This window comes from Aegilops tauschii, chromosome 4, assembly GCF_002575655.3.
Source record: "Aegilops tauschii subsp. strangulata cultivar AL8/78 chromosome 4, Aet v6.0, whole genome shotgun sequence".
Taxonomy (NCBI): Eukaryota; Viridiplantae; Streptophyta; class Magnoliopsida; order Poales; family Poaceae; genus Aegilops; species Aegilops tauschii.
In genome coordinates, this window is record NC_053038.3 from 54,837,995 (window position 1) to 54,852,160 (window position 14,166).

At 46.9% G+C, this 14,166-nt stretch overlaps 1 protein-coding gene across 1 annotated transcript; it reads left to right on the forward strand.

The window, feature by feature from the left end:
* The first annotated feature begins 251 nt into the window (after positions 1-251).
* On the forward strand, positions 252-1,652 carry LOC109770743 (uncharacterized). Its single transcript, XM_020329451.2, has one exon. It carries the CDS (start codon positions 269-271, stop codon positions 1,439-1,441), a length of 1,173 nt encoding a protein of 390 aa, XP_020185040.2. The 5' UTR covers positions 252-268; the 3' UTR covers positions 1,442-1,652.
* Positions 1,653-14,166: the final 12,514 nt, after the last annotated feature.

Below are 14,166 nucleotides of genomic sequence, written 5' to 3' on the forward strand. Positions count from 1 at the left end.
AAAAAAGTTGTCAAACTGGCCATCAACACGCTGCAAACTCTTATTCGTGTTCGGCTTGGACTCGGTTTCTTGAGGATCGTGAGTTTCTCGTATTCGTGTACGGCTTGGACACCACCACAGGCAATCCGGATTCCAGCCTTTGCCTCGGGCGCAATTTTCGCCGGGTGCGTGTTACGCGGCCAATATATGTTGGCCTTGATGTTGGCACGGATTCATCATCAATAGCAACAACAATTTGAGGGAGGGACGCCGCCGCCGGCCGTATTGCATGGCATCGTCGTCTTTGTCACCGCCCAGGCCCAAGGGCTCACAGGCCATGGCGCCCGCGCCAGCAGCAGCACGTGCACCAAACTGGTCTGCGCTCCCAATCGACATCATGCACAGAGTCGTCGGTCGCCTCCCTACGGGCAACGACCGTCTCCACGCCGGTGCCGTCTGCCGCCAGTGGCGCGCCGCCGTGCGGCGGCGGCGGCTACGGCATGGCAACGGGCCGGTGGTGTACCTCGCGCTGGTGAACGGGATGATGTTCAGCTTCCCGGACGCCAAGCCCGCACGCGCACGGCCAGCCGCCGGCTGCGCGCATTACTGCGGCGCGTGCGACGACCGGCTTCTGTTCGCCGACAAAGACTACTTCTGCTACCGCTTGACGAGCCCTTTCACCGGGAGGACGACGGCTCTCCCCAGCCTGGCCTACATCCCCGACGACACGATGGGTCCGGATATATCCGTGCGTAAGCTGGTGGTGTGCCCGGACGGCCTGATCGCCGCGATCATCGGCCGCGAGCACTTCGCCAAGGTCGCGCTCTGCACGCTCGAGTTCTTCTCCTGGTCTCTCGGCGCGGACGACGAGTGGCGGTGGTACGAGGACATGGTCTACTACGAGGGGAAGCTCTACGCCATCACCAACAGCGGGCAGCTCCTCACGTTCGACGTCAGCTACGAGAACACGGGGGAGCCCAAGATCCGCGGCGTCGAGACCGTCATCGGCGGCCGTGGCCACATCGGCGTGGGGGGGATGCGGTACCTCGTCAAGTCACGCAGCGGCGGGCTGCTCATGGTCCGCAGGATCATGCAGCACGGCAAGTCGACGTATGCGTTCCAGGTGTACAAGGCGGATCTCCGGCCGTCGGGGTCACAATGGGAGCGGGTGATCGCCCTCGGCGGCGACGAGGCGCTCTTTGTCAGCCGGCTGAGCTCCCGGGCCGTGCGGACGGACCGGGAAGGACTGGAGGGGTATCGGATCTTCTTCCTCGATGATACGGTCGGCATGTCGTTCCGATCGCCGGAGCCCATGGGTCAGCCTTTGTACCACGCAGGCGTCTATGACATGATGACCGGGAATGTCACCCAGCTCCTGCCCCGGATGTGGAGGAAGGACCACGACGGTACAGTGCCGCCCACATGGCTCTTCCCCGAGGACCCCGACGAGGACGACGAGTGAACGCACCTGATGATTTCTTTGCTGATGTTCGATGTTGCGGCCTGGGTTGATGCTTACTCATTTTTTGTGTTCGGTTGTTTTTGACGTTCTTGAAATAACTGAAGAAGAAAATCTGCAAGATCTCTCCGTGTTTACCATTGGTGGATCGTGGATGCAGTAGTATTCCACAATAATTGTGTTAATTCATCAAAATTTTCAGTACTGAGACAAACCTACAATTATGTTAGTTTTTTTTGCGGGGTTACAATTATGTTAGTTGCTATGGTCGTCTTCTAGTTTAAGATGCCCCACACACTGCCGTGGAAACATATTAAAACAACCAAAATGATAAGTGTCACACAAAGTAACACCGTCCTGATGTTTTTATAACTAAATTGCCATCGACACCCCCACCCCCCTCTCTCAAAAAAAAAAAACTTTCCGTGCTTCACAACTAAAGTTGCCATCCTCGAGTAACTAAAGTTGTTACCAAAAACGTCATGGCGGAATTGCTTTGTGCCACACATGTGACACTTATCGAGGTCCTAAAACAAATACATAAATAGGTGCTTAAAATAAACTAAAACTAATGAAAACAAAATAAATATAAGAGTGATCTAAGTTTATGTTTTTAAATATTAGAACGATGCACGTGTGTTGCAACAGGATATAAATATTCTAAGTACTTTAGATTGTGATTTACCTGCTCGTGATTTACCTTATATTTTGATGAGAAGTCTGATAAGTAAATTAAAATTCCGAAGGTAAGTAAATTAAGATGACTAATTATCATACTTGGAAGGTCGGTGGAAAGAAAGCGAAAGTGGAATCTTATATTCTTTTTAAGTAAGTATAGAGATAGAGAAAAACAATGAAGCATGTGGTAAATTCAACTTGCTTCACCAAACATATCCCAGTCGGGAGAAAGGTGATTTGCTTTGCTGTGTCACCCCACTTCATCGGTGGGCAAATTTGACCTGTGGACGAAATCAAATCACAGAATGAACTACCCGTGAAATTATTTCACGCGGCTGACCTTTTTGTGTGACGCCCGACATGAAGGCGTCACACTACACTGTGCAACGCCTCACAGATAGGCGCTACACGCCTGGCCAGCGTTGCACCCCAGACTGCCTAAAAATTGCTAAGTCATTGTGCAGAGCCTAAGAGCTAGGCGCTGCATTGTATAGTGTGGCGCCTAGCTCTCAAGCGTTGCACTAGTGGTTGCACTACAAAATGAAGCAACCACTAGTGCAACGCCTAGAAGCTAGGCACTACACTGTATAGTGTGGCGCCTAGCTCTCAGGCGCTGCACACTGACTTAGTAATTTTCGGATCACACGGGTGCGACGCTAGCCAGGCGTGTAGCGCCTATCTGTGAGGCGTTGCACAGTGTAGTGTGGCGCCTTCGTGTCGAGCGTCACACAAAAAGGTCAGCCGTGTGAAATAGTTTCACGGGCAGTTCATTCTGTGATTTGATTTCGTCCATAGGTCAAATTTGTCAATTTTGCCTCACCGGTGCACCAACAACGCGAACCAACAAAGAAATTGCTTAGGTCTAGGGTTGTCGGAGCCTCCCCCACCACTCCGGTGCACGGCGAATTTCTCCTATGCTTTTGTTGACGAAAGATCCGAGTGGCGCCCCGGTTCCCTCTACCTTGATCGTCCCCATAATTTCTTCTTCTCGATGGATGAGGCACGCAAGATCGAGGAAGGGTGCCTTCTGAGGGATGGGGAGTGGATTTCATCGGGCATGGAGATGGTGTTGGTGGATTATGTCATGCGCGTTGTCTGTTCCCAGATTGCCGCTGCCTCACCCTCGCTCAGGGAGGACTATTGACGGATTCTCTGGCCGTGTCTAGATCGTGCTTCGCTCTACTCACCGACGAAGATGTCGATGCACAGCAAGTCGAGGATACTGTTGCGGTGCACGTAGTGATCGAGGCTCTCTCCGCGAGGAGCACGACGATGGTGGTCATTGGTCTATGGTGTAGAGGAGGAGGAAATCGAAAGAAGAGTTTGTCTAGGAATTCTAGGAGGATGTAGGCTTCCTGCCGCTAGCCTCGTCCGTCTGGAAGCGACATGGGTCTTCTTCGTCGGCGACTTCTCCTAATAAGGTCGGCGGCAGTTCTGTTTTGGTTGGCCGCTCACCGTGTGCATGTAGAGGATCACATCAGGAAACATATTGTGGGGCTTAGGCTCCTGGGCACCCCCTTATCTAGCCATTCAATTCTGCTTTCCGTGCAAGGATTGTTCTCTTTTTTGTTTCTCCCATATAGAACAACATATGAACTTCAAACTTTGCAGCACAACAAAACATTCTAGCTAGAATGTGAGAAAAAACTTTCACATTTTTTTGTACATCATAAATACTAAAAGTAAGATATTTTAAATCAAACAAATCTCATTTTCTATATTTATGTTAGACCAAAAATATGAAAATTTTATCCCACATTGTAGTAAGAATGTTTTGTTGTCCTGCAAAGTTTGAAGTTCATATATTGTTTTGTTTTGAAGAAACAAAAAAGAGAAAATCTCATGTACTAAGTTAGTTGTGTAGCACGAATCTCAAAGCAACATTGGAAGGTAAGGATAAGAGGTGTCTAGAAGCCTGAGCTCAAAAAATCCACGTCCATCACTAGATTGTTGCATCACTAGATCGCAACAACGGGAGAAATCATGTCGGGTTGCTCGCGGAGTTTACATCCGCCCATGGAACCGGCCCCTCCCGCATCGGTCCTTGTGTGATGCAACCCGTCGTACTACCATGTTCATGCTGGAGGAAACCTCTTCTCCGGCCATGGTGACAGGCGGATCATGATCCACAATCTCTGGCTCGAGTCGCTAGTGAAGAATCGACGACGGATGCGGTCGTCTCGGCGTCCTCTACGGGAATCCCATGCGCTCGGCGTATCAATCGCCGCGGTTGCGGGTGGGTGGGCGTTGCTATGTGCGTCTCTACATGAGGCCATGAGGGGCCTCTGCCGCCGCGATCTTTGATCAGGCTTCTGGACCGCCTCGGTATGATGCACCTTTGGCTGTCACTCCCTCCGCGGGTTCGGCTGCTAGCCTGCTACTCATGGCCAGGTGGTGTATGGCACATCACTTTCGGCAGCGGCAGAATCCAATCGTACCCACTGGTAGAAGGACAATAGGAAGAAACCTGACAATGTCGGTGCTCCGACGGTCCCTTCCCCTACGGCGTCGTCTGCCTTGATCGGTCCTGGTGTGGTGACACCTTGATACGTCTCCATCGTATCTACTTTTCCAAACACTTTTGCCCTTGTTTTGGACTCTAACTTGCATGATTTCAATGGAACTAACCCGGACTGACGCTATTTTCAGCAGAATTGCCATGGTGTTGTTTTTGTGCAGAAATAAAAGTTCTCGGAATGACCTGAAACTTCACGGAGAATATTTTTGGAATATATAAAAAATACTGGCGAAAGAATCAAGACCAGGGGGCCCACACCCTGTCCATGAGGGTGGGGGCGCGCCTACCCCCCTGGGCGCGTCCCCCTGCCTCGTGGTCCCCCTAGTGCTCCACCGACCTCAACTCCAACTCTATATATTCACGTTCGGGGAGAAAAAAAATCAGAGAGAAGGATTCATCGCGTTTTACGATACGGAGCAGCCGCCAAGCCCTAATCTCTCTCAGGAGGGCTGATCTGGACTCCGTTCGGGGCTCCGGAGAGGGGAATCCGTCGCCGTCGTCATCATCGACCTTCCTCCATCACCAATTTCATGATGCTCACCGCCGTGCGTGAGTAATTCCATCGTAGGCTTGCTGGACGGTGATGGGTTGGATGAGATTTACCATGTAATTGAGTTAGTTTTGTTAGGGTTTGATCCCTAGTATCCACTATGTTCTGAGATTGATGTTGCTATGACTTTGCTATGCTTAATGCTTGTCACTAGGGCCCGAGATTTCAGATCTGAACCTATTATGTTTTCATAAATATATGTGAGTTCTTGATCCTATCTTGCAAGTCTATAGTCACCTATTATGTGTTATGATCCGTTAACCCCGAAGTGACAATAATCAGGATACTTACCGGTGATGAACGTAGTTTGAGGAGTTCATGTATTCACTAAGTGTTAATGCTTTGGTCCGGTACTAAAAGGAGGCCTTAATATCCCTTAGTTTCCAATAGGACCCCGCTGCCACGGGAGGGTAGGACAAAAGATGTCATGCAAGTTCTTTTCCATAAGCACATATGACTATATTCGGAATACATGCCTACGTTACATTGATGAACTGGAGCTAGTTCCGTGTCACCCTATGTTATAACTATTGCATGAGGAATCGCATCCGGCATAATTCTCCATCACCGATCCAACGCCTACGAGCTTTTCACATATTGATCTTTGCTTAGTTACTTTACCGTTGCCACTGTTATAATTACTACAAAACTGCTACTGTTACTTCTGCCACTTTTACTATTACTTCCTGTTGGGGAACGTAGTAATTTCAAAAAATTTCCTACGCACACGCAAGATCATGGTGATGCATAGCAACGAGAGGGGAGAGTGTTGTCCACGTACCCTCATAGACCGACAGCGGAAGCGTTATCACAACGCGGTTGATGTAGTCGTACGTCCTCACGATCCGACCGATCAAGTACCGAACGTACGGCACCTCCGAGTTCTACACACGTTCAGCTCGATGACGTCCCTCGAACTCCGATCCAGCCGAGTGTTGAGGGAGAGTTTCGTCAGCACGACGGCGTGGTGACGATGATGATGTTCTACCGACGCAGGGCTTTGCCTAAGCTCCGCAACGATATTATCGAGGTGTAATTTGGTGGAGGAGGGCACCGCACACGGCTAAGAGATCAATAGATCAATTGTTGTGTCTCTGGGGTGCCCCTGCCCCCGTATATAAAGGAGCAAGGGGGAGGCAGCCGGCCAAGGGGAGAGGCGCGCCATAGGGGGGAGTCCTACTCCCACCGGGAGTAGGACTCCTCCTTTCCTTGTGGGAGTAGGAGAAGGGAAGGGGGAAGGAGAAAGAAGGAAGGGTGCACCCCCCTTCCCTAGTCCAATTCGGACCAGACCATGGGGAGGGGTGCGGCCACCTTTTGAGGCCTTTCTCTCCTTTCCCGTATGGCCCATTAAGGCCCAATACGAATTCCCGTAACTCTCCGGTACTCCGAAAAATACCCGAATCACTCGGAACCTTTCCGAAGTCCGAATATAGTCGTCCAATATATCGATTTTTACGTCTCGACCATTTCGAGACTCCTCGTCATATCCCCGATCTCATCCGGGACTCCGAACTCCTTCGGTACATCAAAACTCAATAAAACTGTCATCGTAACGGTAAGCGTGCGGACCCTACGGGTTCGAGAACTATGTAGACATGACCGAGACACATCTCCGGTCAATAACCAATAGCGGGACCTGGATGCCCATATTGGCTCCCATATATTCTACGAAGATCTTTATCGGTCAGACCGCATAACAACATACGTTGTTCCCTTTGTCACCGGTATGTTACTTGCCCGAGATTTGATCGTCGGTATCTCGATACCTAGTTCAATCTCGTTACCGGCAAGTCTCTTTACTCATTCTGTAATACATCATCCCGCAACTAACTCATTAGTCACAATGCTTGCAAGGCTTATAGTGATGTGCATTACCGAGTGGGCCCAAAGATACCTCTCCGACAATCGGAGTGACAAATCCTAATCTCGAAATACGCCAACCCAACAAGTACCTTTGGAGACACCTGTAGAGCACCTTTATAATCACCCAGTTACGTTGTGACGTTTGGTAGCACACAAAGTGTTCCTCCGGTAAACGGGAGTTGCATAATCTCATAGTCACAGGAACATGTATAAGTCATGAAGAAAGCAATAGCAACATACTAAACGATCGGGTGCTAAGCTAACGGAATGGGTCAAGTCAATCACGTCATTCTCCTAATGAGGTGATCCCGTTAATCAAATGACAACTCATGTCTATGGCTAGGAAACATAACCATCTTTGATTAACGAGCTAGTTAAGTAGAGGCATACTAGTGACACTCTGTTTGTCTATGTATTCACACATGTATTATGTTTCCGGTTAATACAATTCTAGCATGAATAATAAACATTTATCATGATATAAGGAAATATATAATACTTTATTATTGCCTCTAGGGCATATTTCTTCAGTGTCCCACTTGCACCAGAGTCAATAATCTAGTTCACATCGCCATGTGATTTAACATCAATAATTCACATCATCATGTGATTAACACCCATAGTTCACATATCTATGTGACCAACACTCAAAGGGTTTACTAGAGTCAATAATCTAGTTCACATCGCTATGTGATTAACACCCAAAGAGTACTAAGGTGTGATCATGTTTTGATTGTGAGATAATTTTAGTCAACGGGTCTGTCACATTCAGATCCGTAAGTATTTTGCAAATTTCTATGTCTACAATGCTCTGCACGGAGCTACTCTAGCTAATTGCTCCCACTTTCAATATGTATCTAGACCGAGACTTAGAGTCATCTAGATTTAGTGTCAAAACTTGCATCGACGTAACCCTTTACGACGAACCTTTTTTCACTTCCATAATCGAGAAACATATCCTTATTCCACTAAGGATAATTTTGACCGCTGTCCAGTGATCTACTCCTAGATCACTATTGTACTCCCTTGCCAAAATCAGTGTAGGGTATACAATAGATCTGGTACACAGCATGACATACTTTATAGAACCTATGGCCGAGGCATAGGGAATGACTTTCATTCTCTTTCTATCTTCTGCCGTGGTCGGGCTTTGAGTCTTACTCAATTTCATACCTTGTAACACAGGCAAGAACTCTTTCTTTGACTGTTCCATTTTGAACTACTTCAAAATCTTGTTAAGGTATGTACTCATTGAAAAAACTTATCAAGCGTCTTGATCTATCTCTATAGATCTTGATGCTCAATATGTAAGCAGCTTCACCGAGGTCTTTCTTTGAAAAACTCCTTTCAAACACTCCTTTATGCTTTGCAGAATAATTCTACATTATTTCCGATCAACAATATGTCATTCACATATACTTATCAGAAATGTTGTAGTGCTCCCACTCACTTTCTTGTAAATACAGGCTTCACCGCAAGTCTGTATAAAACTATATCCTTTGATCAACTTATCAAAGTGTATAAATGGATCGCTGGAGCTTGCATATTTTGTTAGCACCTTTAGGATTGACAAAACCTTCTGGTTGCATCATATACAACTCTTCTTTAATAAATCCATTAAGGAATGCAGTTTTGTTTATCCATTTGCCATATTTCATAAAATGCGGCAATTGTTAACATGATTCAGACAGACTTAAGCATAGATACGAGTGAGAAACTCTCATCGTAGTCAACACCTTGAACTTGTCAAAAAACTTTTTTGCGACAATTCTAGCTTTGTAGATAGTAACACTACTATGAGCGTCCGTCTTCCTCTTGAAGATCCATTTATTCTCAATGACTCGCCGATCATTGGGCAAGTCAATCAAAGTCCATACTTTGTTCTTATACATGGATCTCATCTCAGATTTCATGGCCTCAAGCTATTTTGCGGAATCTGGGCTCATCATCGCTTCCTCATAGTTCGTAGGTTCGTCATGGTCAAATAAGATGACCTCCAGAACAGGATTACCATACCACTCTGGTGTGGATCTCACTCTGGTTTACCTACGAGGTTTGGTAGTAACTTGATCTGAAGTTTACATGATCATCATCATTAACTTCCTCACTAATTGGTGTAGGAGTCACAGGAACAGATTTCTGTGATGAACTACTTTCCAATAAGGGAGCAGGTACAGTTACCTCATCAAGTTCTACTTTCCTCCCACTCACTTCTTTCGAGAGAAAACTCCTTCTCTAGAAAGGATCCATTCTTAGCAACGAATGTCTTGCCTTCGGATCTATGATAGAAGGTGTACCCAACTGTCTCCTTTGGGTATCCTATGAAGACACATTTCTCCGATTTGGGTTTGAGCTTATCAGGATGAAACTTTTTCACATAAGCATCGCAACCCCAAACTTTAAGAAACGGCATCTTTGGTTTCTTGCCAAACCACAGTTCATAAGGCGTCGTCTCAACGGATTTCGATGGTGTCCCTTTTTTTATGTGAATGCAGCTGTCTCTAATGCATAACCCCAAAACTATAGTGGTAAATTGGTAAGAAACATCATAGATTGCACTATATCCAATAAAGTACGGTTATGACATTCGGACACACCATTATGTTGTGGTGTTCCAGGTGGCGTGAGTAGTGAAACTATTTCACATTGTTTTAACTGAAGGCCAAACTCGTAACTTAAATACTCTTCTCCACGATCATGTCGTAGAAACTTTATTTTCTTGTTACGATGATTTTCTGCTTCACTCTGAAATTATATGAACTTTTCAAATGTTTCAGACTCTTGTTTCATTAAGTAGATATACCCATATCTGCTCAAATCATCTGTGAAGCTCAGAAAATAATGATACCTGCTACGAGCCTCAATATTCATCGGACCACATACATCTGTATGTATGATTTCCAACAAATCTGTTGCTCTCTCCATAGTTCCGGAGAACGGCGTTTCAGTCATCTTGCCCATGAGGCACGGTTCGCAAGCATCAAGTGATTCATAATCAGGTGATTCCAAAATCCCATCAGTATGGAGTTTCTTCATGCGCTTTACACCAATATGACCTAAACGGCAGTGCCACAAATAAGTTGCACTATCATTATTAACTTCGCATCTCTTGGCTTCAATATTATGAATATGTGTATCACTACGATCGAGATCCAACAAACCATTTTCGTTGGTGTGTGTGACCATAAAAGGTTTTTATTCATGTAAACAGAAAAACAATTGTTCTCTAACTTACATGAATAACCGTATTGCAATAAACATGCACTACAGGAATCAGCTATTTTGCCGTCTGCCACGGCGGACGGCAAAGGCACGAACGGCGGACGGCAAAGGCCTTTGCCGTCAGCCGTGGACGGCAAAAGGCTCCGGCAAAGTAGGCTACGGTAAACAGCTACTTTGCCGTCTGCTTCCGGGCGGCTGACGGCAAAGGCCCTTTGCCGTCCGCCGCGGACGGCAAAGAGGGCGAACGGCAATAATTGTGCTCTCAGTCCGTTAAGTGGCTAACGGCAGGCCTTTGTCGTCCGCCGCGGACGGCAAACTTTCTAGTGCCTTTGCCGTTTGCCATATGATGTCATCTACACGTCACTACATGGCAGGCCTTTGCCGTCCGCCGCTGACGGCAAACTCTTTGCCGTCTGCCACTATAGGCAAACTGACCAAATGGGTCAGCTCCCAGGAAGCACAGCTGGATGCCACGTGGATTCTTTGCCGTCCGCGGCAGACGGCAAAGGGCCCGTTGCCGTCGGTGGCAGACGGCAAAGAGCCTGCATATTGGGTCTTTTTTCGGTTTTTTATTAAATCCAACAATTTTCATAGAAAATATATATGGCATATATAGATATATTTCACAAGGCAGAGTTCTATCACATAAGATATATATGACAACAATTTTCACAGCAAACATATAAGATATCCAACATGCATAGTTCCATCATACATAGTTCCATCACATAACTTCATCACATATGTTCCATCCAACTACCAAGTTCCATCATACATAGCATAGTTCATCCAACTACCAAGATACATGCATAGTTCAACGATACAAAAGAAACAGAGAAAGGGATAAGGAGCACTCCATCTATGCAAGCTTTCGTCAAGTGAATGAAAGCTGCAAAATGAAAAATAAGAAAGTTAGAAATAGGTGACTAGAATAAGAAGACTAGAACAAGAAGAGTAGAACAAGAAGAAGACTAGAACAAGAAGAGTATGTCATTTATGAGCTAACTTACGTGAAATTGATCATATATGAGCTAACTAAGTTGAAATGGGTCGTTTATGAGCTAGCTAAGGTGAAATGGATCATTTATGAGCTAACTTAGTTGAAATGGGTCGTTTATGAGCTAACTAAGGTCAAATGGATCGTTTTTTAGGTAACTAAGGTGAAATGGATCGTTTTTTAGCTAACTAAGGTGAAATGGATCGTTTTTGAGCTAACTTAGGTGAAATGGATCATTTATGAGCTAATTTAGTTGAAATGGATCTTTTTGAGCTAACTTAGGTGAAATGGATCATTTAAGAGCTAATTTAGGTGAAATGGATCGTTTTTTTAGCTAACTTGGTGAAATGGATCGTTTATGAGCTAAATTAGTTGAAATGGATCGTTTATGAGATAACCTAGGTAAGATGGGTCATTTTGGAGTTAACCTAGTTGAAATGGGTCATTTTAAAGCTAACGTAGGTAAAATGGATCATTTAGGAGCTAATCTAGGTAAAATGGGTCATTTTTGAGCTAACTTGGATGAACTGGATCATTTATAAGCTAACCTAGGTAAAATGGGTCATTTTAGAGCTAACTTAAGTAAAATGGATCGTCTATGAGCTAACTAAGCTAATTAAAGCTAAGTCTAGGTCTTTATGCATGTGTTAAGCAAAACACTAGATAAACTTACCAAGATCCAGGAGGTGTAGGAGCGGGGTGGCTCGTGTCGGTAGCTGGAGAAGGATCGTGCGATGCTTGTCTGGAGTTACGCTGCACCAAAGATCATTTCCAATGTCTTGTTAGCATGATGACACTCAAATGTTAAGACTAGCAAGTAATGTCCATTCAAATAAAACTCACCATGGTCCCAGGAGCAATCACTGGCATCGGCGGAGCGGTCTGACCTGTCTTCTCGCACACAGACTGCACATTTGGTTTCGACGACTCAGTCATACTAGTTAGTAATGAGACAAACACTACATGAATGTTTTGGCTAATCTGCAGAAGAAACTTACCACAAGGAGCTCGTACATGGCCCTTGCCTGCATGTCATTCCGTGCCCTCTCCTCCTCCATCATCTTTGTCGTCCTCTCCGCCGCCTCCGCCAGAAGTTTCTCCGTTCTATCTCTCTCACTCTGTATAGCAGCCTGCAACACCACTCACATGACCATTTGTAATCATTGATGGAAGCGCACACAATGTAATGGAGAAAGATAACTGAGTACGTATCACTAACCTTGATGGCGAGTTGCACTGGCCGTTCACGAGGCCTTATCTCAGGAGCGGAGCTCGACTGGCGCGCCTTGATCTCCGGGAGAGTGCTAGGACAACGGATAAGTCCATCTCCAATGGCTATGGAGCCATGGGACCTCCCGCCACCAGATATCATCACCAGCTCTGGATCAATGGGACCCTGGCTCGGGTTAAAGTCCTCCCCTTTCCTTGCCTTCCCCTCATCTCTATATCTCACGAGCTTGTTGTGGGAGGAGATGTTGGTGAAGTTGTTTGCATCATCGAGGTCAGACTGAGAGAAAGCCTTGACTTTCTTGAAAGAGGCAGTGTGGGCCATGGCATACAGGTCGTACACCTCTGGCACCTTATCCACCTTATTGTGGCGTGCCTGAAAGAGAGAAACAATGAAAATTAGTAATTAAAGGGCTCAAGCTAGCATGATGAATGAATTGCATGAATCATGAAGCAAACCACATACCCAGTTGCGCCCGAACTGATATAAGTTGGAGCTGCCTTGATGGTGTGGCACACCTTCCATTTGGGCACGTTTGTCCTTGGCCTCGTTATGGAGGGCTAGCCATTCTTTTGAGCACCACTCATCGACCAACACCTCCCAACAATCCATCCGATCCGCACACCATCTCAGAGGCGCCTAAGTTAGCAAATAGCAACTTGAGCGCTACGGCTAAGAATTACTAAATGAAGGAACTTAAGTAGAAGGCCTTAAGAATTACCTTCATGTACTGCTCCTTACTCAGGAACTTATCGCTGCACGCCGGCTTGGTCTTCTTGATACCACGCAAGGCGTAGTAGTCTCGAACAGCCTGCACCCGAGCCTCGTGCCGTAAGTTCTGGAGTAGGCCCTTGCAGACGTTCTCGATAACATGTGCCGCGTCCTCCTCGTATCCCTCCTCACACCTGTAGAATGTCTGCAATCAAATGAGACAATATTGATTAGTACAATTAATAACTAGCTAGTTTAAGACTTTTAAATGTGTAAAGGAGAAATTACCCAGAACTTTCTGATCACCATGTCTGCCCTCGTGTCGCACACGACACCATCGATAATCTCATCCGGCGGGGCCGGGGCAGCCACGTAGTGCTCCCAGCTCAATCCAAGGTCTGGAAGCCGACCCTCACCAGGCAACGTGACAAACCCCGGGAAGTTTTGCCGGCAAAGAACTCCAAGGACGGACTTGGGCCGGCGGACACTATGATGGTGGTCCCAACCCCTGCAGCATGACAAGGCCAACGCATTAGTTATTTGAAGAAACGTGAATGCACAAGGTACAAAAATATTAAATGCACTTACGTACCTCTTCCCATCAGGGAAAATCAACCACCTCTGCTCGCGGGTCGCCGGCACGGACGGGAGCCGTGTAGCACCACGCTGGTAGACGGTGCCCCCCTCCTCCTCAAGATCAGTCGGCTCCCCGCCATCATCAGCATGGCCACTCGGCTCCTCGGGCTGATCCGGCCAGGTACCCCATCCGGACGTGTGCTCCTCCGGGGTCTCGTGGGCCGAACTCTCGTGGGCCGAAGGCCAGTCGACCCGAGGCTTGTGGGCCCAAGACCCGTGGACCGGAGGCTCGTGGACCAGAGTCCGTGTAGCCTCCTCCTCGGACGAGTCCACCCTAGCACTCACGTGCTCGGGTGAAACAGCTGGGGGTGGCGGCGAGGAAGGC